Here is a 23,580-nt window from a genome sequence, read left to right on the forward strand (position 1 = left end):
ATACCCAAAGTCTCCTCAAGCAGCTTTCAGGGCACTAGGTTTTTATTTCCGTGATCTGGGCACGGAGGCATGAGTTAGCCAGGGCACTAGGTTTTTATTTCCATGATCTGGGCACGGAGGCATGAGTTAGCCTGCAGTCTTCGTGTTGGTCTGTGTGGATGTTCCCAGCCACACCACGGAAGGCGGCCGGGCTTTAGGAAGGCTAAAGACGGAAGTAAGCCTTGGGGACCATCTCCCTGGGCTGGGCGCCGGCCTCCGCCTTTAGTTCGGGTCACTCCTCAGTCCTCCCAGCAGCCTCCTGCCCGTGGTTTTTCTTCCCACCTTACAGTAAGGGAGGAGAGCGGCCTAACAGCGAGGCTAATGAGGGAAGACCCTGAGAAAAGGTTCCAGAGGCAGGTCATGGGTCAAAGTCCTGCTGCTTCCCTTCTAACCCTCCTCTCCTCAACATGCCTTCTTCTGAGAAGCAAAAAGCAGAGATGGCATCAAGGGCCCCTAGAAATATTTCTCTGCTATAGCTAACCTTGAAGGGGATGAGCACGTCAATGCGTGCTGCCCTCTGTCATCTCTGAGAACATCCAGCTGCAAAGCCTTGTACACCGATGTTAGAATGCCTTACCCCATACTTGGATGGGGACACACACAGAGCCACTAAATTCTAGGCTGCCCTAATATTCTGAAGTTGATGGCATTGGCTGCGAATTCATTAGCTATCAACTGAATTTTGTTTTCTGGATGTGCTGAGGTACCCCCCCCCCAACTTCCCCAAGCAGAATTTGGGTTTTATATGAAGGTAGAAAGTAAGGAGGCCCTTTTTACTTCTAATGGCATCAAACTGCACGTATAAAACTATGTTAACACATCAATACTTGCCTAACACTGTAGAGCAGCTCCAATGACTATTTTTAACTTCTTGTGCTTTTAAAAATGTTTGTTGTGTGCACGGAACACCCCCTAGGCCACGGGTTGAACGGCGGCCTCCCGGTTGGTCGCAAATAGGTGGGGGGGTCGCCGTGTCTCAGGCCCCGTCGTTTTGCGCTGGCAGCCGACAGGGGGCGCGGCGGAGGCGGCCGTGCCAGGCAGAGCGGAGCGCAGCGCGCGCCATCTGGGTCGTTGAGGACGCGCCTGGAGAGGTGCTGGCTCTGCGTTCCACTCCAATACGTCTTCTTCCATTTTGCAGCTTCCCACTTCCCATCTGTGCCCACCCACTGGTTTCTCAAAGAATAATAATAATAATAAAAAAAAAAAAATTGGCAGACGGTTCAAGGAAAAAGAATCAGGAACACGTGGGCTCCTCCATCCTAGGTTCAGACGGTGTGGGACGCACGTGGCTACCGCATGGCCTAGCTGGCTTCCCGCACCCGTTCCCGAAGCTGTGTTCCAGCTTGACCGACCTGGGGCTGTGCATTTTGCTGCACGGTGGATATCGGGGTGCTAGTTGTACTTTGCAAGTTGCCAGGAAAACGTTTTCTTTTTCCTTTCATCTTTGCCAGTGCTGCCTGCAGACTCCAAAAGGCGTCTTCAGAAAGCTGATAATTAGAGCCATGGAATCTGAACATGAGTAATCATTACCTATTTTGCCTGGGTGCAGTCCTTTAGAGAAAATGATATCCTCGCCAATAATGATTAGGTTATCACCTTGTCATATTACTTCGTCCAGGAGCCCCAATTTGAGGATAGATGTAAGGCCACCCTTTGTTGCTCAATTCTCTGATTCAAATAAATCTAGTATTCCAGAAAAAAAAAAAAAAAGGAAAAACCCCAAAACTATAAACAGCAGTTATTTCTGAATAGAGCACAACTATATCACCGTTTTAGGGATAGTTAAAAAAAAAAAAAGTACTTGGTAAAATGGCAGTTTTATTCATTAATAAACACTCTGAAGCAGCCAGGAATTCAAATTCTCACAGCACATTTTGTGGAATGATGTGTATACTCTGCCATCTTGCTGGAATGCTCCTGTGTTGCTCAGAGCTTTTCACTGACTGACGGCTGAGTCTTTATTGTCTAAAGATGGATTTTTGCAAATTCAAGTTCCCCAAAGCATACAGCCCTAAACAATAGGTACTTGCAGACATAATGCTTTATTGCCATGCTCTGGAAGTGGAGAGAGAGTTGATGGACAAACGTCTGGGATTCGTATTTGGACTGACAGATAGCTCTCCTTATTTTGGGCTTTTTCTCCGTGAGGAGGGAGACAGGGAAGTGCTAAAAACAAGCAGACTTAGCAGTTGTCTTCAAGTAGAAGGCCCCCATAGGGTTTTTTCCCCAAAGGCTATGCCTGGGTCTGAAATGCAAATGAAATTTCTCTGCTTTCTTTGTCAAATTTATCTAGGCTTGGGCCTCATAGGTACCTCCTGCAAGAAAAAACTCTCCATTTCAGACCCAGAAATGTAAATGGTGTCAGGGGGATTCCTTAATGAATGGATGAAAGGCTCTCAGTATACCAAAGGAAATGAATTATTAGTGCTTCATTGACCCCAAAGATGTGTGCTTTAATGTCAGTATCTTTGACACCATTCACTCTGTCTCTGAAATACATACCCATTCTCATCTTGAGGAAGGGACTTTGCCTTAGCTATTTTTGAATTTTCTTAAGCAGCAACTGTTTCTGTTCTGGATCTGTATTTTGTAAGGTAAGAACCCCGTCTTTCCAAATGTGTCCCTAGAATACCTGTCTTCACCTTAATTGAAAAAAAGTAGGTCAAATTTATATTTGGGAAAATCTTCCTGTCTGAAAATTTGAAGCAATAGAAGTTGGATTTTGCAAGTTTGTTTTGGGTAAGCAGCAAGCATATTTCCCTTGGTTGGTTCAGCAACAACATTTCTGTCCCGTCATCTAGTTAGGGATGAATGGCAGATTGTGGTTTCCAAAACTGAGACTGCATATGCTGTACCCAAACTTGCTCAATTTGGGAAGCTCACAAGTACGCTTGCCTTTGATTTTTTTTTCTTCCCCTGAGTTTCTCTTTTGGCCAAAGAGGAATTGCTTCTGTGCCACTCAAAATAACTTGAACTTCACTGCAACTCAGAAAAGAGAAGTAGCTAGTGAAGGCTCTTCTTAGCAATTCATTGACATGCAGAGTGGCGGTGAGGGTAGAAGGAACAGGAAGGTCACAAACAGTTTGGGTGTCTTCTTTTTTTTTTTTTTTTTCTGGAAGAAAGAATTGGTGTTGATCTATAAGAGAAGCTCACAAGAGAAAAAGCTGAAGGATTTTCTGACGTGCTTTGAGCCTCTCAGGTATGCTTACTAAGGTGTGCTTTGATCAGTCTTCTTTTGATCACCAATGATCAAGACTTGCTTAAAACTCAACTTGTGTCTTTTATATGTGCTGTAAGGTTAGAGATATATAAGGTTCTCTGGAAGACATGGGGCAAAGGAGAGGTAACATGTGGAGAAAATATGGAAGGAAGAAAAATAATTTAATAGTAAGACTGTCTTAGAGGTGATCAAAACCATTATGAGAAAATATATTCATCTGGATTTTTCTAGAAAAAAACACTAGGAACAGGAATGGCTTAAAGTAAAGCAACAAACCGAAAACAAGTAGGATAGCTAGTTGGCTGCATGCCATGCCAGGCTCTGCATTAGATTCTCGGTAAACCTCAAGGAACATAAAATACAGGGTGCCTGTCTTCTGAAGCTTCTAGTCTAACAAAGGAGTTTATCATGTGTAGCTTAAGTAACTGATATGTTGAAAGAGTACTACTCTTGACAGAACCAAAATACAACTACATTTCCCCTATTGTTCTTATAAACTTTCTTCAATGGGGCCAATGTCCTTGACTCCTGCATAAAAACTCTGGCAGCACTCTTCCCCATCCCTCCCCCCCACCACCCACCAGCCTCCCTGCTCATTTTCAGATGATACAAAAGATCTCTTGGTCAATTTAAGTTACTGAAACAGTCTCATTTCAGTCCTTAAATTGTCTGGTTCTGCAGTAGTTAATCATTGACCTTGACCTAGCTACATCTCATCCTGTCTTCCCCTAGAGCCTGCCCTCCGAGGCTGCCAGGCTGAGGAGTCCTGCTCTCTCATTTTTTCTGTCCCTTCCCCATTTCACTGTTGTGTGTGTCGGGGTGAGCAGCGGCATGCATAGGCATGCAGGAAGGAGAGGTAAGAGCATCAGCCTTTTCTTACCTGGCTGACTGGCAGCCCGTTTTCTGCCCTGGCAGACCCCCTTTAAACCAGCTCTCTTGATGGACTTTCTACAGCATTGAGTCTTTGGAAGTTTACAGCAGCGAAGCTCCTTGGTTCCTGGTATGGGGAGGGAGGGGCATGCATCTCCCATCCTTCAAGTTGTCCCTGGACACCCCTTCCTCAGCCTTGGCTACCCCATAGTCCCCCTTGAGCCTCTTCCCATGGGTCAGGGTCTCCTCCTCCTTGGAAGGTCTTAAGAGCTCTCCCTCATTCCCATCCCTCTAACCTCCTGTCCCAACTCAGCAGGTGCAGCCCTTGCTGCAAGCATCCGTGTGCTCTAGCTCTGCCGCCAAAACTGTCAGCATCTCTGATGTCCCAGACAGATTCTGGGATAGCCCCCACCCCTGTGCATGGTCAGCTTGAGCCTTCTGGGACTGGCTTCTCTCCCCCAACTGCAGGGAACTTGCCTGGAAGCCTTCTCTCCACTTGGACTGTGCAGTTAGAAGGTAATATCCCCGATCTGCAGCCCTGTGAATGGTGACAGGGATGCCAGTATAGTGCCGAGGTCTCTCTCTAGCCTCCTCTTTCTGCCCTCTACTCTTTTTTAATATTCTTGATCCACAGAGGGGTCCAGAGCCACAGAACAAGTTGCTGGGCTACTTCCTCTGCACTTCTGCACCTCTGCCTGGCCTTGGGCATGGGGGTAAGTTTCACGCTGAGATCTGAGTCTTGGTGCCTCAGTTGGACTAAGAAAGACTTTTGTAGGAAAATCCTGTAGATTCCAGATAGTGTAATAGCACTTTTCCCAAATTGTTTCAGTTACTCCTCGCACCTAATGAGATAGGCACAATCAGCACGATCAGAAAACAACACAAAACAAACCTAAATTGCAGATGTTCTAAGTAACTTGCCTAAATGAGTTGTCAAAGCAACTCAGTAATGAGGTCAAGCCTCAAACTCAGGCCAGTGGACCCGATTCTATATTTGTACCCTCAATATCAGGATCAAAGCCTTGGGAGAGAGGGCAGTCCCTCGACAGAAATTTGGGGCAAACAAGCAAAGAAACTTGGAGTGAGAAAGGACACTCCCCCCCCCTTACTTTCTTGACTCCCACCCCACTGTGTGGCCAGTGCCCACGGTGCACAACAGACCCTTGTAGGGAAGCGGTGGGGGCCGTGCCACGCGGCGCCGGCCCCGCAGCCAGCACCGGCCGCTGGAGATGTGACTGAAGCTCGGGACATGAGCCCGCTTGTTCGCTCACTCTCAGTGAAAAGAGTTTTGAAATGAGTTCTGAATAGACAGCATTTTCTTTGTGCGGTTGGTAAATAACACAGAGCAAAGTTAGCAAGTTGCAGCGCTTCTACATTCTGATTCTATGGAACCTTTTTGTAGGGAGAAGGGCAGGATGTTTTTAACAGAATGTGACCTCACTGGAATACTAGAGGTAAGAAGAAAAATTATTGAGATAGATGTGATTATTTTACATCTTGGAAAACATAGCATCTAATAAAGCTACATGGAGAGAGAAGATTTCTACATGCGACACAAAAATCAATGCCTCCTAGAGCTTTGGAAGGTGTTATTCACATTGGCTTGGCATTTGTTTAGATTTGATTAGAAATCAATGATTTTTCTTATGATGATTTTCATGTACGCATTTTCTTTTTCTCCTTTAGAAAACAATAACATTTCTGGATGGGGCAGTGTGGAGAAATCCTAAGAGAAATAGCATAAGAGCATTTTGGAATATATCCCGGAAAAGATAACTTTCTACACATCTGTAGTGATTTGCCTCGTTAAGGTAAGAAAAAAAATATTGTAAAAAAGTAGATTCAGGCTATTTCATTACGTCACACTGGGTTGAACTTCGGGAGAAAAACACGAACCACTGATGCAGGATGGATGAGGGGGTAGTTAGAAGGTCCCACCTTCTGCCCCTCCCTCTTCCAGGCATGGTAGCCCTGGGTCCACTGTGACAATGGGTGGTCACCAGGGGTTGTTTCTCATGCTAGCTAAAGAGCCATGGGGAACGTGCGGGGGTAGGGGGGTGACAGATATTGCTTTCAACAGGCTCTTCTGCTAAAACGTCAATGTGTTTCATAGAGCAAATGTTACTTGTACAGTATGGAATTTCTTTTAGGTTTATATTTGCACTGGGACTGACTCATTTTCTATTTAGGATTCTTAAAAAATCACTTTTATGGTGCTCAGATGAAAAGTACATCTGTTGCTTACATATAATAAGCATCAAATATGAAGACATGTTGAATGCTGGAGCCATTTGTTTGTCGCTATAGGAGACCTGAAACATATGTATGCTGTATGTCTCTTTACTGGAAGACAGGCGTGAGGACGCAAACTTTGTGGTTCTTCCCTTGAGCATTAAGATTGTTTGAAATCTCCAGCTACTTTAGGTCACTAAAAATGAACATCATTTAGAACTCTTGAATGGGTACTTTCAATCAGGTCCAGTGGGACAAAGATTGCATTGGTCACTAGGTCTTATTCGGGATTCTGGACAAGGTTTTGAAGCAAAGCATAGCTAATTTATTTGTTGGTAGGTTCTAGATACATACCATTAGCGCTGTAACAAGACTGTCTTTCCAGCAGGCACAGAAATCAAGCTGCTAGTTCTCAGGACTGCGGCAGTTTTATGTTCATGATTGTGTATAAAATGAAGCAGTTACAACTGAGGAGAAGTTAATGCTGGAGTGAGCATTGCAATGGAGGAAGAGTTTCTGATTTTCTAACAGCTGGTGGCATGCATTTGCGTCCGTACAACTTGGAGCCTTGGTCTTCCTCACTATTGCAGATAAACTGCTGTCAGATTAACTAGAATGGTTCCTTTTAGATCAACTTTGAATGAGTAATGCAAAAGAAGAAGTTCTTTTCCTATAATATAACCATGTTCAGGCAGTTGATTTTTCACATTAACATTAGCATTTATTCTAAAGTCATCTCAGATTAAATAAATTCAAAGTAACATATTGTTTTCCTTACTGACTTAATTACTAAACTTTTTACGTGAAATAGTGTCATTAATTTGTGATTTCATGAGTTATTCTCTGGGGAAAGCTTCTTTGCCAGCATGAAATAAAAATTAAATTCATATTCTGAACTTAAAAATAGTTTTACCTTGATTATTTATTTAAACATTTTAATTAAAATACAACTATGTCCATCACTATGAGTAAGAAATAGGGCTCTTTGAACAATGAATTTTTGAAACTGGGTAGCGATGTGGGCTGGTGGAAGCTACAGCAGGGCTGGATTGTTTCCTGAAACTATTTATAGGAAATCACCAGCAGAGGGCAGCGCAGAGCAATGAACTCAGAGGCATTTCCAAATGTCTAAAAATCTGAAGTGAAAAAAACCTGCGTACCAGTAGTACTTTTGGGACAGTCTCCCACTAAAATCATAGATATCTAAAATAATTTTTTAAAAGCCTCAAACATGTTAATCCCTAAGTAAGTTTCTCATCATGAAAGTGTTGGGGTATAAGGAAAAAATTTTATTTCCCTGTGGACCTCTGAGGCGTTTGCACTTCGATTTTCCTTTTGATTTATTTTATCACAAAAGACTATTGAATGCAAGTACCAGCCATGTGTACAAATTTTCATTATAAAACTTTTCAGGTCGGGGCGCCCGGGTGGCTCAGTGAGTTACGCCACTGCCTTCGGCTCAGGTCATGATCTCAGGGTCCTGGGATCAAGCCCTGCATCGGGCTCTGTGCTCAGCGGGGAGCCTGCTTCCTCCTCTCTCTCTGCCTGCCTCTCTGCCTGCTTGTGCTCTCTGTCTCTCTCTCTGTCAAATAAATAAATAAAATCTTAAAAAAAAACAACAACAACAACAACAACAAAAAAACTTTTCAGGTCATTTTCTGTTGAAAAATATTTGAAAACTTATAAATTTAGCTTCATGCAACAACCCTTACCAAACTTAGCATTCGAAGCAAAATGCGACTTAGAAAGATTCCCATTCAATCCACATTTCCTTATTGCAAAATAATAGCACATTGTGTAAAAAACAAACATGTCGTGTCAGTAGTCTATAAAGAAACAAGCAAAAAACCTCAATACCACATCGTTCTGCTTGCTAAATTTTTTTCCTTAAAATTACTACAACAAACATTTAACATTTTATTTAAAAAAAAAAGTTCTACTCAATATTTGACTTGTTTTACGCTAGAAACCTTGAGGGGGGGCATATTAGACTGGAACAGAGTCCAGAGAACTTAAATGGACAATTTTATGAAAACATGTAATATTTTGTTACAAGACTGGTTTAAAAACCCTAGTTTAATGGTCTATGCATAAATATTTAGGGAATCTAAATGTCTGTATACCGAATCCTGTAATTTAAAAATTAGCAATTTAAGATTATCGTTCTTATAGGCTAATTAAGATTATAAAACACTTTTCTCTTTTCAAAAGTTCATGAGCACATAACAAATTGGAACTACTTTTACAAGCCAAGTATCCCTCTTATGCTATTAGCTTTCTTGGATTTACCTTCTAAATGACTTTGGCTCAAATTGACTTCAGATATTTGACATATCAAGTATTGTTGTCTTCAAAGGTTTCCCAGGCAACTGCAATAATTCTTCTGGTTCCAGTCAAAAGTGCCCTTGAACTCTGAGCTCATTTCATTTCCTGGTATGAGTAATGTGTATAGCAAAAGGAAGAACACCAAAGACTTCATGTAATAGACTAATGTGAATGGTTTGGTGAAGAGATGAGTGGATTTCACAAAAATATCTACTTGGATATTAAGAGTTGGCTGCCTGCCGGTTGGCTTTGTCAAGCTTTCATATTAATTTTGGGCAGAAGATCACATCAACACCCTGTGTTCTGGGTTCTGCTTCACTCCTCGTAATTCCTAGCAGACACCGGAAGATAGAGCCCCAAACTCTTACCCTAAGTAACCCCAACATCTTCTTCAAGTACAGATTACTGGTCTGCCAGGGAGCTACCACCTCTGAATCTATCATTGGTTTCTTGGGATCCCAGGTGACCCATGTACACTGACCTTAGAGGGTCTCTGTCTTAGATCTAGTTTCACTTTAACCCAGCCAGAAGCCATGAGTAGAGGGTCTTGTCCCACTATGCTTAGAGGGAGGGTTTTATAATTACCACCTGAATTGTTCCAGAGAGCAGAGGGGGAGGGAGAAATTGGAATCTGTGATTCCATTTAACGTTGATTACATTCTGTGTTTTATTTAAAATAGAACATTTCACCTCCTCTAAAGCTTTTCAGGGTGACAGGCAGACAGAACAGTTAGAATGTCATTTTTTTTTTTTCTTTACCTTGGCTCTTGTTTTCACAACTGATTGACTAGTGACTGGATCAATTGACAACTAAGGCAATATAATATATAGTCTGCAGATCCCACTGGTGGAACTATTTAAATCAGAGCAGATTGCTCTCTGAGTACTGGGCTTCTGCAGAGGTCTCCCGGTTGGCTGTACATTGAACTCAAAGTCTAGAGAGCCTCAACAATTAATCATCTGTCATCCAGATCCAGGCATAAAAACAGAGCCAAACACCCCTTTCCCCACCCCCACCATTTCTTTCTTCCAGTATGGTTATTTTGTTCTGTTCCATACACTCACTGGGACATGAACATCCCATTGAATGTGTCCAAGTAAGCAGATTTTTAAAAAATTATTGTTTGGGGTTTGTAAGTAATTTTAGTAAGGATCATATATATGAAAGCATATATATATATATATATATATATACACACACACACACATATATGCATATGAAACTATATATGTATATATATGTCTATATGTGTATGGATATGCAAATATGTGAAATTGCTTTAGCTACCAGCCCTTCTACTAGCTACAGTTACCACTGTGATTATCACTTTGAATAATCCTTGATTTGTTAAAATTAATGTAGATAAATGTAATTTTATAGTAGGAAATGTAGTTTTCAGGGTGTGAAATAATAGTAATCAATTTGAATAAATATTAGCTATTTGTTTTCATAAAAGTTTAAATCCAGAAAAGAGAACTCTGACCAAAATAGGGATATAACAGGATCAATGAAACAGGTGGCATTGAGTCATATCACTGGCTTTTAATTAAAAAGGATGCTGTGGATGTTGGCATGGATTGGACTGAACATAGGTAGTTTTAGAATTTCTGAAGCTGAAATCTAGCTAGAGAGCTCTTAATCAAAAGGAACTTATTTTGATAATTTATAATCTATCTGTACATTGATAAGCATTGATGATACAGTTTTCATACCTAAATCACATTTTAAAAAATTCAAAGAGGTCTATAAATCCTTAGATGGGAGGGGCAGTTGTTCCTGAGCCAAAGGATTTCTGTGCAAAGCTAATATGTATAATAGAGAATTGGTCTTTCACTGTACAGTTTTGTCATATTTCAATAACTGAATGAATATTCTGAATTAATAAGCAGAACGTTTGTATAAACTAAAGACTAGTCTAAGCTCTGCATTCATTGATGGGAACCTTAAGTAAATGTTTTTTTTTATCAGCTTATTCAAAAGGCATAAACAGTGTTGTGGTTCTGAAGCAGTAATATATCAACTGGTAAAATATAACTGGGCCTGAAACAGGTAAGATAAAAGTATAGGTTACAAGTTGTTTTGAGTATTTGGAAGATCCTGAAGGAAATTTTTTTTAAAGTATGTATAAATTTATACTTTGTATCTTATAGAAAAGAGTCTAGGCATTTAAGCATATCAGTAGTATTTCTTAAGCTTTTCTTTTTAACTTTGGTTAAAAATTAAACATAAGTTGATATTCATTATGTCAATGGAAAAATAGAGAGAAATATCAAAGGACAAGTTAAAGTTCTCTAAATGCTTAGAAGAACAATGAGGGGAAAATGGAGTTGGCTGGCCACCTCTTTCCACTGCTCTGCCTAGTGTCTTTCACAGCCCATGGGGGTTGATGAAAACAGAATGACGACTTTAGGGATTGTACCTTGTTTCATCTTCCTTTCCTTCCTTCTGTGTCCCTCACATCACCTGCTCTGCATCTCTTAAATGTTAGGATGCTATGAAACCAGAAAAGGAATGATTGGAATATTTGCTCCATGGGCTTGCAAATGTCTGAATTACTTTCATCTCTGCAGTGAATGGTCATTCATTCTTTCTGACAAGTGTCTGAGCCCTCTAATATATCAGGCATTGGTCTCATCTAAATGTGTTCTTTGACTGAATTCTCTCAAGAGCCCTTCGGGGTTATTATTATTATGTCCATTGTACAGGTGATGAAACTGAGCTTTTCAGAGAAGTAAGGGACAATTTTCAAACTCCTAAAACTAGTAAGTGTTGGAGTTGGAATTTAAATCCCAAATCATAGCTTTGCTCACTGCTGCTTGACAAAGAGACTTGTCTCTAAGGAGTTTATGTTTTAGTACTGATGCTTCAAAACTTTTTATTTTGAAATGATTTTAAACTCAGAAAAAGTTGGAAGTACTAAGGTTGTAAATGTAAAAGCATTCCAGAATACCCTTCACCAAGATCTTCCAATTGTTAACATTTGGCTGAGTTTGCTTTCTCTCTTTCTATATTTATGTAAATATATATTCACACAAACAGATACACATATATATTACATACTATTTTTTTCATGAAATGTTTGTGACAAGATGTTGTGATAAGACCTAGACATGATCCCCCTTTTCTGCTAAGTACCATAGCATATATTCTTAAACATGCGCACATTATCTAAACTTCATACAATATGATATTGAAACCATGACATCAACAGTGATATAATCTATACACTTATTTCAAATTTGACAGTTATCCCAAAAATGTCCATGATGGCAAAAAAAAAAAAAAAATCCAGAACTCTGGGGCACCTGGGTGGCTCAGTCAGTTAAGCATCTGCCTTTGGTCAGGTCATGATCCTTGGGTCCTGGGATCAAGTCCCATGTAGGGCTCCCTGCTCAGCAGGGATCCTGCTTCTCCCCCTTCCTCTCCCTCCATCACTCTCTTGTGCTCTCTCTGTCAAATAAATAAATAAAATCTTAAGAAATGTTATCCAGAATTCAATCAGGATTATGTATTTTATTTAATTGTCATGTGTCTTTAGTCTTTTAATCAAGAACTTTTCCTCAGTTTTTATGGGTCATAGCTCTGACATGTTGGAAGAATAGAGGTCAATTATGTTGTAAAATGTACCTCAGTTTGGGTTTGGCTGATGTTTCCTCATGATTGATTCAAGTCACCCATTTTTGGCAGGAACACCATGGAAGTGATATTGTGTTCTTCTCAGTGTATCGTGTCAGGAGGCATGAATACTAATTGGGCTCATTACTGGTTTGTTCAGTTGGCTAAAGTGGTATCTGTCAAAGTTCTTCACAGCCGAGTTACTATTTTTCCCTTTTTAAGTATTAATAGCTCAAGAGACTATGATTCTGTTTCTTATCTGATTTTTATCTCACTAGATTTCATGTACTGGTGATTCTTGCCTGTATCAGTTATTATTGTGGTGGTTGGCAAATGGTTGTACTTTTTTTTTATCTCCTTTACTGAGTGGTTTACTATTAGTCTAGACAGACACAGTATCTGCTGCATTTAGACTCCAGTGTAGTGTATAGTTTTACTGTTAGTTTAGGGTCACATGCAATGTCTTATGGTACTTACTTCATTAGATCCTCACAACATTATGTACATGTTATTATGTCCACATTTTGTAGATGAGGAAACTGAGTAGCAAAAAACCACTTGGTAACATTTTCAGGAAGAAAATATTAAAAATTAATCTTTAAAATATTGTTGGGGCTGTTCACAGTAAGATAATAGAATGAAACATAAAGAACACAAAAAACAAGTTTAAAAAAAAAAGAAAAGAAATCATACACAACCTTATGGATGATTTTTAAACTTTGAAACTAGAAAGTTGGAGGGGCACATGGGTAGCTCAGTTGGTTAAACATCTGCCTTCGGCTCAGGTCATGATCCTGGGATCCTGGGAGTGAGCCCTGCTTAGGGTTCCCTGCTCAGTGGGGAGTCTGCTTCTCCCTCTCTCTCTGCCCCTTCCCCCTGCCCATGATCCCTCTTGCTTTCTCTCTCAAATAAATAAATAAAATCTTTAAAAAAAAAAAAAGGAAACTAGAAAGCAAGGAAAGAATTAAGACTTCATCTCACTCCAGCATTTGAGCAAAGAGAGGTAGTGAATGAAAATCTGAAAAATCTTGTTACCATTGCTCAACTTGGAAAGAAGTCTTAATGGGTGTATAATTGCAAAAGGGAAGATGTGGATGACTCCTGAGAACTGAACTTCAGTGCTTTTTCTAGGCTGAAAAGAAAAATTGGAAGGGAAGGCAGAAAGAGTAGAATCATCCAAAGCTAATCTTTATCTTAGCAAATTATAGAGACTGAGCAGAATGGAAGACAAAAGTAAAAAGAAGACACAATTCTTTAGGTAGCAGGAACCCAAGGGACGAAGGACAGAGGATCCCCATGTGAAAGGCACTTGCCATACACTAATAACCCAGCTCCTCAACCCATGCATTTTCCTGTCTTAATTTCCCACTGATGAGGAAGGTCCATGGGGCAAAAGCCTGAAACGAGGTAAGTAAAGGCCGGAGTAGACTGTGTATCTTATGGCTACACTGAATTAGGAGAACGATGCAGTGTGCCTCTCAGGATGCAGACCAAACATTGATTCTGGATTTTTAAATATAGAATCCTAGTCCACCAGCCATGCATGCCCAAACTTAAGGGACAATTCTTTCCCCTCCCTAATGCTGTTGAGTCAAGCAAAAGCACTAGAATAAGAAATAACCAACTATGGGACCTAAGATCTGAGGAGCAGGTAGACAGGTGTCAGAGACAGCAGGGTGCATGGTAAGTAGAGGAGAATTCACTCAAACTACCTTAAAAACAAAAAAAGATCTTGAGAAAACTGTATAGTTCAATAAGTATACAATGATATACAATGAAAGGAAATGCTGTGATGACCAAGCAAAACATTACAAAAAGGAGAAGGGGAAGAGAGCATGAGATAGGATGGGGAAGAGAGCATGAGATAGGATGGGAAAGAATCAGAAGTGGGCTAACATGGAATACAACATATAGGAATGAGGTATTTCTGAAATCCATTCTGGAGGGTTTCTGGGCAAAAGTGGTGACTTGTATATATACATCTACTTTTGCTTTCCTCCAGACCCCCACTGAAATAATGAGAAATTTTAAAAGTTTTAGAATCTAGGACATAGATGAATCAGAGGTGAATAATGTGGTAAACTCCCCTCAAATCTAAATTCTAAACCAGTGGGTGAAAAGTTGAGAGTTCACCTAAAAGAAAATCCTTCAAAGACTCAGAAATTGGGAGTGCTTTAGAAGAGGAGTGAATTTAGAATTGGGAGTGAATTTAGAAGAGGAGAATGAAAGAGGACAGCTTAAATAAGGGGCCCCAGTTGCAAGTCCATATAGATAGAGTGGGACCTCCACTATTCCCTCTTTCAAGCTGAACAGCCTGGAGACTAACCCTTCATAGGGTGTATTTTTTGAAGTTTGTAATGCAAGAGGTTCTCCCTCATGAAGCATCCGAGTTGCACCTGACTTTGTATACCTTGAAGTCAAGTAGATCAAGTGAATATTTGCATTCTGGAGGCTGAGACACTATCTTCCCTCACTTAGTTCCTACAATACTAGCAGCCAGGTCTTTCAGATCCAGAAAGATATGGGACCAGCTGAAGATCTAGAGAAGAAAGATCCTGTGGATCCTGACAATGAAGAAACAGCTGCCCTGCAGCTCACAGTTTAACAAGTTCCGCTCAGCTCTTCGGTCCCTCAGTTTTAAATATTAATGGCTGGGCGCCTGGGTGGTTCAGTGGGTTAAAGCCTCTGTCTTCGGCTCAGGTCCTGGTCTCAGGGTCCTGGGATCAAGCCCCGCATCGGGCTCTCTGCTCAGCAGGGAGCCTGCTTCCTCCTCTCTCTGCCTGCCTCTCTGCCTACTGTGATCTCTGTCTGTCAAATAAATAAATAAATAAAATCTTAAAAAAAAAATTAATGTCTAACAGGGGGATCAGAGAAATGAAGAAAGCCCCTAAACAAAACTAGCAAACAGAGCAAGCAGCTTGGAGATGGAAGTAACAAAGAGAAAGAAAACTTAAAATAAGAATAGACTATTATTATTTCCAAAGAGATGCAATTATGAGACAAGACATTCAGAGAACAAGAGAACTCTGGAAAATAAAAAACGTGATAGCAAAATAAAAACTCTCATGGGGGAGGGGAGTGAGATGGGAGAGAACTTGTTGTGTCAGAGATGATGGTTTTAGTCAATTATGGTTACACTATCTTTTTTTTCAAATTTTACAAAAACATAACCATGTGAACACATCACCAGGATCTTTCCCAGGGCCTTCTCTAGCCTTTAAGAGTGAGGAGCCTTGAAGCTTAAAGCTTCCAAGCGTTCAGGAAGCTCATCCCTGATAGTAATGCATGATCACAGCTAGCACATGCAAGGGACTCCTCTAAGCACTTCATCTCTGTGAATTTGTTCTGTGGTAGCTGCTGTTGTCCGAATTTTACATATGAGGAAACAGAAGCACAAGTAGGTTAAGTAGCTGAAACAACATTTCAAAGCCAATGAGTGGTGTAGTTGACATTTAATACTGAATATATGCACTTAGCCACTATTCTATTCTGCTTCTCCAGGAAAACACAAAGTTGAGTAAACAGGGAAACCAATCATAATTGCTGCATTCTCATCCCTGAATGATAACATTAGTATGACCATTCATAATTATGAAAGGAGAATTATGGGAAAAATTAGAGTAAAATTATCTCAGAGGGTGGGCATAGGATCTTACATGTACTGAGCATAAGAGGAGAAAGGAAAGCTAACTCTTAAACCCAAAGTGAAATTTTCATAGTTAATGGATGAAACTAAAGTCAATTCAAGCATATGATTTAAAAACATGCAGGTTAAAAAAACAAAGGACTAAGTAGAAAGAAAAATGGCAGCATTTGAAGAGGGGAAAGATGAACACAAGGCACTTTTATTAAAAAAAAAAAAAAAGGAAAAAGAAACCCTTTCTGACATTATCCAGACTATGTAAATATGTGTAAATGTATAATTTTGGTACATATAAAGATAGTTTTTAAATTTTTGAGTAAAATAAAAAAGTTAAATAGATCATTATGCAATGAAACATAATTGATTAACAAATACACATAATTAATTTAATGGAAACAGATTCTGGTGTTAAAAACAAATCAAAGACCTAAAAATACCACCAAAGAACTGATAAATACATTAGAATAATCAAGAAACAGAGTAGCAATTTATTTGAAAACCAGATGGGTGACAGAGGAGATATTTGACACAATTTCTTTGAATGCAGAAAAAAAGGGGGAGAGACAGAAGCAATTAGCCAAATAAAATTAAAATGGAGGACAGGCAGTGCTGACACAAAATTGGAATAATGTTGTCCAACAACAAAAAAATATGTAATAGGGGGAAATTTTTCTGCAACAAAGAAAGAACTAAAATAAATATAATATAAAATTAGACTGTCCTTGGACTTCTTTGTAGTATGATTCAAGGAAAAGGCAATAAAGTTTTAAGGAAAGTAGAACTCAAGAATTTAAATACCCAGCCGTGTTGTTATTCACATATTATGTATAACAAATAAACACTTTAAAGTTTCATGAACTAGGGAAATTAGTTCCTTTAAGCTGTTCATGAAGAAAATATCTGGTTATAAAGGTCAGCTGCTCAGCTGGCAGTGAAGGGATAGAGGTGAGCATCTACCCCTTCAAAGAGAGTGAAGGTGAACCCCCTGTGAAAATGCAGTTCGCAGAACTAGAGAAGCTTTAAACTTAGATCAGTATAATACAATTATTAATAAACATGAAGAGTTCAGAGGACTGGAGAAGATCAGAGGAAAGATAAGGGGGAGTATTCATTGTTTGTAACAAGGTAATAGTAGATACTGTTCAAAACTGATAGATCAATATGATTTATCTGAAAGTCAAACTGCTTATCAATTATTCTACCAAAAGATGTACAGTAACCATTAGATGAATTAAATCAAATGTTAGGCTAGAAGCTGTTTCTTTCAGTGACTATGTCTGGTAACTGTTAGGAGGGAAAATTCTGCTCTGCTGCCCAGAATCTCTGTCCTTTTTGTGTTTGTAATTTGCCAAGTAATATATCATTTCCTGTTTGAAGTTCAAAACCATACTAAGAGTTAGAAATTCTGTTTACCATTTTATTTTCATTTGTGCCCATTTTTAGTATGGGTACATATTATAGGTATTCATATTCTGTGTATTTGCATAATTTTTAAAAGCATTTCACCATTTTCAGTAATTTGGTAAAAGGTCTTCATAAATTTAGCTTCATTGGTTTAGTTTCTTGGCCCGTTTCATCAAGTTTGCTTGAGTCCCCAAATTCCAGAATAATAGAGTACTGTCAATCCAGACACACTCTTCCTCCAGGATAGGTCTGGCTAGTCTCCAGGCAGGATCTGAAATGGTCGTCATGGTTCACGCTGTTCTCCTGTTTGAATTCCAGTCTGCATGTCAGTATCTTCCCTCCCTCAGGGTGGCTTCTTCTTATGGACCACAGTCTCTGTAATCACGCTTCTCTCTACCATTGAATTTCACGTTCATCACATGTGGTTTAGGCATGCCTGAGCCATAGTCCAGGCCTCCTTATGATGTGCTGGGTTCATCCCTAGATATCTCTATGGCTCTGTTGCTCCCTCACTTCCTGAATGAAATGTTACCCTCTCAGAAACATCTTCCCAGACCACCTGATAAAACCAGACCCCTCTACCCCCATTCTACCAGTCCACCCCACTGGCTGTTTCCATTCCCTGCTCTCCAAAGCTCTTCTCCTTCTTTAATTTAATATAGATGTTTTGTCCATCTTTGTTATTTATTTGCTTAATAAGTTTATGTCTCTGTTCATTGCTCTGGCCCAGCCCTTAGCGCAGTCCTGAACACACAGTAGGTGCTAAGTGAATCACTGTTGATTGAAAGTACAGGGTACATGCTCGTGGTGGTCCCCACTGGCTGACAGAATTTGAAGTCCCACTCCCACCCAGCCAGGACACCCTGTGACATCCGTAGTTAGAAACTTGATCTGACAGCATTGTCAAGTGACACAGTTCCCTCTCTGTGCTAATCCACTCTGGGTCCTGAGTCATTGCCACTGTTGTATTTCTTCAGATTGTTTTCCCTGCAGTTGACCAGCATATTCATTTTTAAAAACCAATAGTTTATACCAAGGACAGAGGACTGGTTTGTGGAAAGGTGCAATTTTCACTGACTTAGTATTCTCTAGGCTCTTCGCTTACAGAATTTTCTCCTACTTGGAAGAAAAACAAACATGTGGGTGAGCCATGCGGTCAAGCACACTGACAGTGCATTAATTTATTTTTTTAAAATTATAAACATATAACGTATTACTAGCCCCAGGGATACAGGTCTGTGAATCACCAGGTTTACACAGTTCACAGCACTCACCATAGCACATATCCTCCCCAATGTCCATAACCCCACCACCCTCTCCCTACCCCCCTCCCCCTGGGGCCCCCTCAGTTTGTTTTGTGACATTAAGAGTCTCTTATGGTTTCTGACAGTGCATTAAATGCCAGGTTGCCCCGTGTTAGTTTTGGGACAAGAATAATTGTGTGTGTGGGTGAACTTGTTCATTTATCTTTTTAAGCCTAACTTTGTTTGTTTGTTTGTTTGTTTGGGTTTCTTTTTTGGTAAGTTTAAAAATTATTTTTTTAAATTAAAGTATAGTTGATACGCAGCGTTATCTTAGTTTAGGTGTACAACATAGTGATTCAGCAACTTTATATCTTATGTAAGCTCAGGACACATGTGTAGTTACCATCTGTCTCCACACAACCCTATTACGGTATCACTGACTATACTGCCTATGCTGTAGCTTTATCGTTGTGACTTAATTCATTCCATAACTGGAAGCCTGTACCTCCCACTCCTTTTCACTCATTCTGCCTATCCCTTATACACTCCCCTCTGGCCACCACCAGTTTGTTCTCTGTATTTATAGATCTAATTCTGCCTTTTATTTGTTCATTTGTTTTGTTCTTTAGATTCAGCGTGTTAGTGAAATCATATACTATTTGTCTTTCTCTGTCTGACTTATTTCTCTTAGCACAATATCCTCAAGGTCCATCCGTGTTGTTGCAAATGGCAGCATTTCATTCTTTTTTTATGACTGAGCGATCATTCCATTGTATGTATATATACCACAGCTTCTTTATCCATTCATATAGCAATGGACATTTGTGTTGTTTCCTATCTTGGCTGTTGTAAATAATACTGCAGTAAACATGGGGGCTGCAGATATCTTTTTCATTTACTGTTTTTGTTTTCTTTGGGTAAATACCCTGTAGTGGAATTACTGGGTCATGTGGCATTTTTATTTTTAATTTTTTGAGGAACCACGATACTGTTTCAGGAATAAAATTAATTAATGTAAATTCAGTGTTCTGACTTCCTTTCCCCCAGTGTTCGAGAAGCGTGAGCTTTGTAGGGACTTCTTTTGTATTGGAGAGCTGGATGGGCCTAAGAATTCAAAAACACAAAAATCAAAACACCTTTGAGAAGAGAAAGTTGAAGAGGGAGCTAGACTCTGAAAACAGCCAGCTCAGGCTGGGGTGGGAAAAGAACGGATGGGGAGTCTGGAATTCTTCTCACAAGAGGTGAGATATGACCCAAGAATATTTTGAAGATATGTTTGTATGGGTTTTGAGGATTACTCCCTAGCTTCACCTTTTCAATCTACATTGTGAAGTTTTTCTAAAGACATTTCTTTTTTATATTAAGGAGAGTGAAGGAGGGAAGGCCAGTTTTTATAGGAAGACTCAAAGCTCAACCACCTACAAAAAGAGGATTTGATAGGCAAACTTGACAGAAGTTAACAAGGAATGGTCACCGGTAAGGGACTACCTATGCTTATAGCTAGGCTTTGATGCCCTTTGCTGAGGTAAGGGGAGGGAAGCGGTGCCTTTGGGACATTACGGTGAGGATATCAGGCATTAACTGGTGCTGTGAAGGTTTGGTGGCAGGAGAATCATATGATGGGGATAATATTTAGACTGCTTAGGCAATAGACTATGACCTCTGTTCTGAGTAGAGAGAGTGCTACACAGTATGAGTGTGCAGAGGTGTGCATTAGATCAGAAGTATTATTAATGGTTTTGTGATTTTTTTTTCATTTCCCTTTAATATGTAAAATTAGTGCCCTTCTGGGTGTGATTTTGTTTTGTTCTGGAATAAGTTTTTTTTTTTTTTTTTTTCCTAGAGGAAAAAAATCTCCAGTTTCACATGGTCAGTGAATAGAAAATGAGATTTACAAATTGAAATGCATTTTGAGGCAACTTGTTCAGGACTGCAATGCTGCCCCACATGACTCACCTCTTGTCTACATTTTCCTCTCCTGTCACAGACTCTGAAAGGTCTCTGTCATAGCCCTAGGTAGAACTGGCCATGTTTTCCAAAAACAGCAGAGAAGGGTACAATATTCATAACATCTGTCTGTCTTAAGTTGATTAAATCAATCTTAATAGATGGCTAAGTTGCACAGAGAACTGGCCTTGGGAGTAGACAGAAAGTGGTTTGGGAAGACCTATTGCCTGCCCAGAATGTGGACCACTCAAAGTCAATTCCACGTCAGATTTGTATCTGGGATATTAAGGCCATTAATTCTGCAGTAGAATTGTTTTCTCTATATATATATTGAAGCAATGCCAGCTCTAAAACTCTCGCTAACCTCCTGCCCCATGCTCTACTTTCTTAGCACCCTCTACCACCCATTGCCCACTTCACCACCTGGACCAGCACCACCATCACCCACTTCACCTGCTCCACCATTATCTCTACCACTCACTTCATCACCTCCATCACCACTACCAGCCACTTTACCTCTACCCACTTTACCACCTCCTCTCCTACCATCATCACCCACTTCATTTCCTTTACCATCCTCATTACCTCCACCACTGCCCCGCACTGTGCCTCCACTCACCTTACCACCTCTATCACCACCCACTTTACTTCCTCCACTGTCATTGCCACCATCCTCACCAACTCCATTGCCATCACCACCAGCACAACCGCCATAGGCATCAGTAGCTATTTATCCTATTATCCTTTGCTAGGTACTCTACTAAGTTCTTCACATGCATCTTCTTAAATCCTAACACAAACCCTCTGAAGTAGATATTCTTAATTCAGTTGTACCCTCAACACCCAGCACAGAGCTTGGCCATGTAAGATCCTTAATAAATGTGTGTTGAGGCATTTTAATTTTGCAGATGAGGAAATCAAGCCTCAGAGAAGTTACTTTTCTATGTTCAAACAGCTAGTTTCTGGTGAATCCAAAATTCAGAACAATTGTGATCCTATGCCTCTCTACCACTACCTAAGCCCTCCAAATTGTATGCCCTTGTTTCTACACTTCCATCCACTGGAGTGCCTTTCCTCATCTTTTCTGCCAATCATGAAACTTCCCAGTCCTGCCCATTCTTCAAGCCATAGTTCACATTTTACTTCTTCCCTAGGGTTTTTCAAATTTCAACGTTTGGAATTGACTTTCTTTCCTCCAGGTTTTCATGGCCATTTTATTGCACTTCTATTGGACCACGAAAAATGAGTGTACTTTGCTTACCAGTGTCTTGTTTTTGCATCTCTTCCTATCATGTCAGTGATGGGCAATGGCTGTGTTTACAGTTCTTTCAATCTCTTGCCTCGTGTTTAGTGTGGTGATTTGCATTCTAGGTGTTAAAGAAACGTTTTTGAAATCAGGAGAATGAGAGAAGGCTCTTAGTGGGTGTCTTGGCCACCCTGACACCTGCTGGGAGAGAAAGGAAGTAGCATTGGCCAGCTGGCCAGGGAGGACACCAAAGACAAACTTTGCCTAGTTCACAATAGGCAAAAGGCTGGTCCTGGGTACACACAACATCTTTTATAAATAAAACTGTTTTATTCATAGTGAACCAGAGATAGGAAGAAACAACAGGTGCTAAAGATGAATAGACTGTTGTTAGCCCATTTATTGATTGGAAACCGATCCTAGATTTTGCTTCTTCCTGTTCTATCAAGTGGCCTCGGCCCGAGTGTAATTTTTACTTTTTAGTACCATCTGCACCTGTGGCCTTTGGACCTAGTGTTTATGACAGATGGGCCAGGCCGCATTTGCACCGTTTAGTGGGTAGCTTTCCTTCTGTAGCACTCCATGCCACTGTCGGCTGTGGCATGGGCCCAGTGGGCATGTGTGTTGGGAAAGGCCCATGTCTGCATCCATTGTTCAGCTGCTGTCCTCAGAGTCTAGCATTCCCTGCTTGGGTCCACTTATTGCCCATCATTTCTCTTTCTTGCCAGATCATTGTCTCTTGAAATATAGAGCTCAATGGCAGACAAATCAATGGGGGTGTGTACATTTACCTCAAATGTCAGAATTGGACACATTTCCACTATGTTTTCAACCTCTTTATAGCTATTATTTTAAGAGATTTCCTGATTATTTTTTGTTCTTCCCTTTAATGGAGATCTAAATGCACCTGGTACACAGACATATGGGAGGGGAACCTTCCCTTCTGTCTTGAAAGATAGAATGCTGTGTGTTTAAATAGTGCACTTTGGACTTTTGTGGGGAGATTCACCTGTTGGCTTCTTTGGTTTTCTTCCTAACAGATTGGTAAGTCATATTTTAGACCAGCCCAAAGTAAATGTTTGCTTAATGGAGATAGTAATGATAGCAGGTGTCTCACCTTGAAGCCATGTTCGCCTGAAGAAATAGACCAGATGTCATGTCCAAACACCCCCTCCTTTTTCCTAACTTCTTTGCAAAGCATCATGCTTTCAGGGGGAGAGGGACCCATTTTTATAACCATCAGTTCTTTTTTCTTAGAATGACACATTGTCATTTGATACCTGTCTCTAGTCAACCAGAAGAGAACATTCTATTTGGATAAGAGAGGAAAGAGGTAAAATACGTCTATTTATATATTACCACACCATAGGAAAGTGGGCCAAGAGCCAGCTTTGACAACTTTGCTAAGTGGCCTCCTCATACTGTATGCACATATACATGAGGGGGAAGAAGACTGGGCTCTCCAGGGATGAACAGATTTTCATTCCCATGTTGTTACTTTCTAGACACATGATACAAAGCAACATCTCCTCTCTGTGCCCAAGATGGAAGGAGTTCATGTATGTATAGCACATAGCAAGTGCTCAAAGACTTTAGGGAGGACCGATGTCAGTGGTGTTTGGTAGGATATGTGTTGGTGCCACCAAAGATGATCAGGTAGCTTATCCCTGCATCTTTGATTTCTCCCTTTATAGCCTCATAACAGTCTATCACTCAGAAAACTTCCTCCAGCCCATTTCTGAAATACATAACCATGTGTCCAAGAAAAAAGCAGCTTCTGTTTGTAAGTTCACT

At 40.3% G+C, this 23,580-nt stretch overlaps 1 protein-coding gene across 1 annotated transcript; it reads left to right on the top strand.

Annotated features, from left to right (window-relative positions):
- Positions 1-5,514: 5,514 nt before the first annotated feature.
- LOC308342359 (uncharacterized protein) lies at positions 5,515-5,905 on the top strand (the record flags this gene model as incomplete). The annotated part of the gene is made up of 2 exons (XM_080802752.1): positions 5,515-5,583; positions 5,816-5,905. The coding sequence occupies 2 exons, from the start codon at positions 5,515-5,517 to the stop codon at positions 5,903-5,905; spliced, it is 159 nt and encodes a 52-aa protein (XP_080658878.1).
- Positions 5,906-23,580: the final 17,675 nt, after the last annotated feature.

Source organism: Martes martes (assembly GCF_963455335.1).
Source record: "Martes martes genome assembly, chromosome: 4".
Taxonomy (NCBI): domain Eukaryota; kingdom Metazoa; phylum Chordata; class Mammalia; order Carnivora; family Mustelidae; genus Martes; species Martes martes.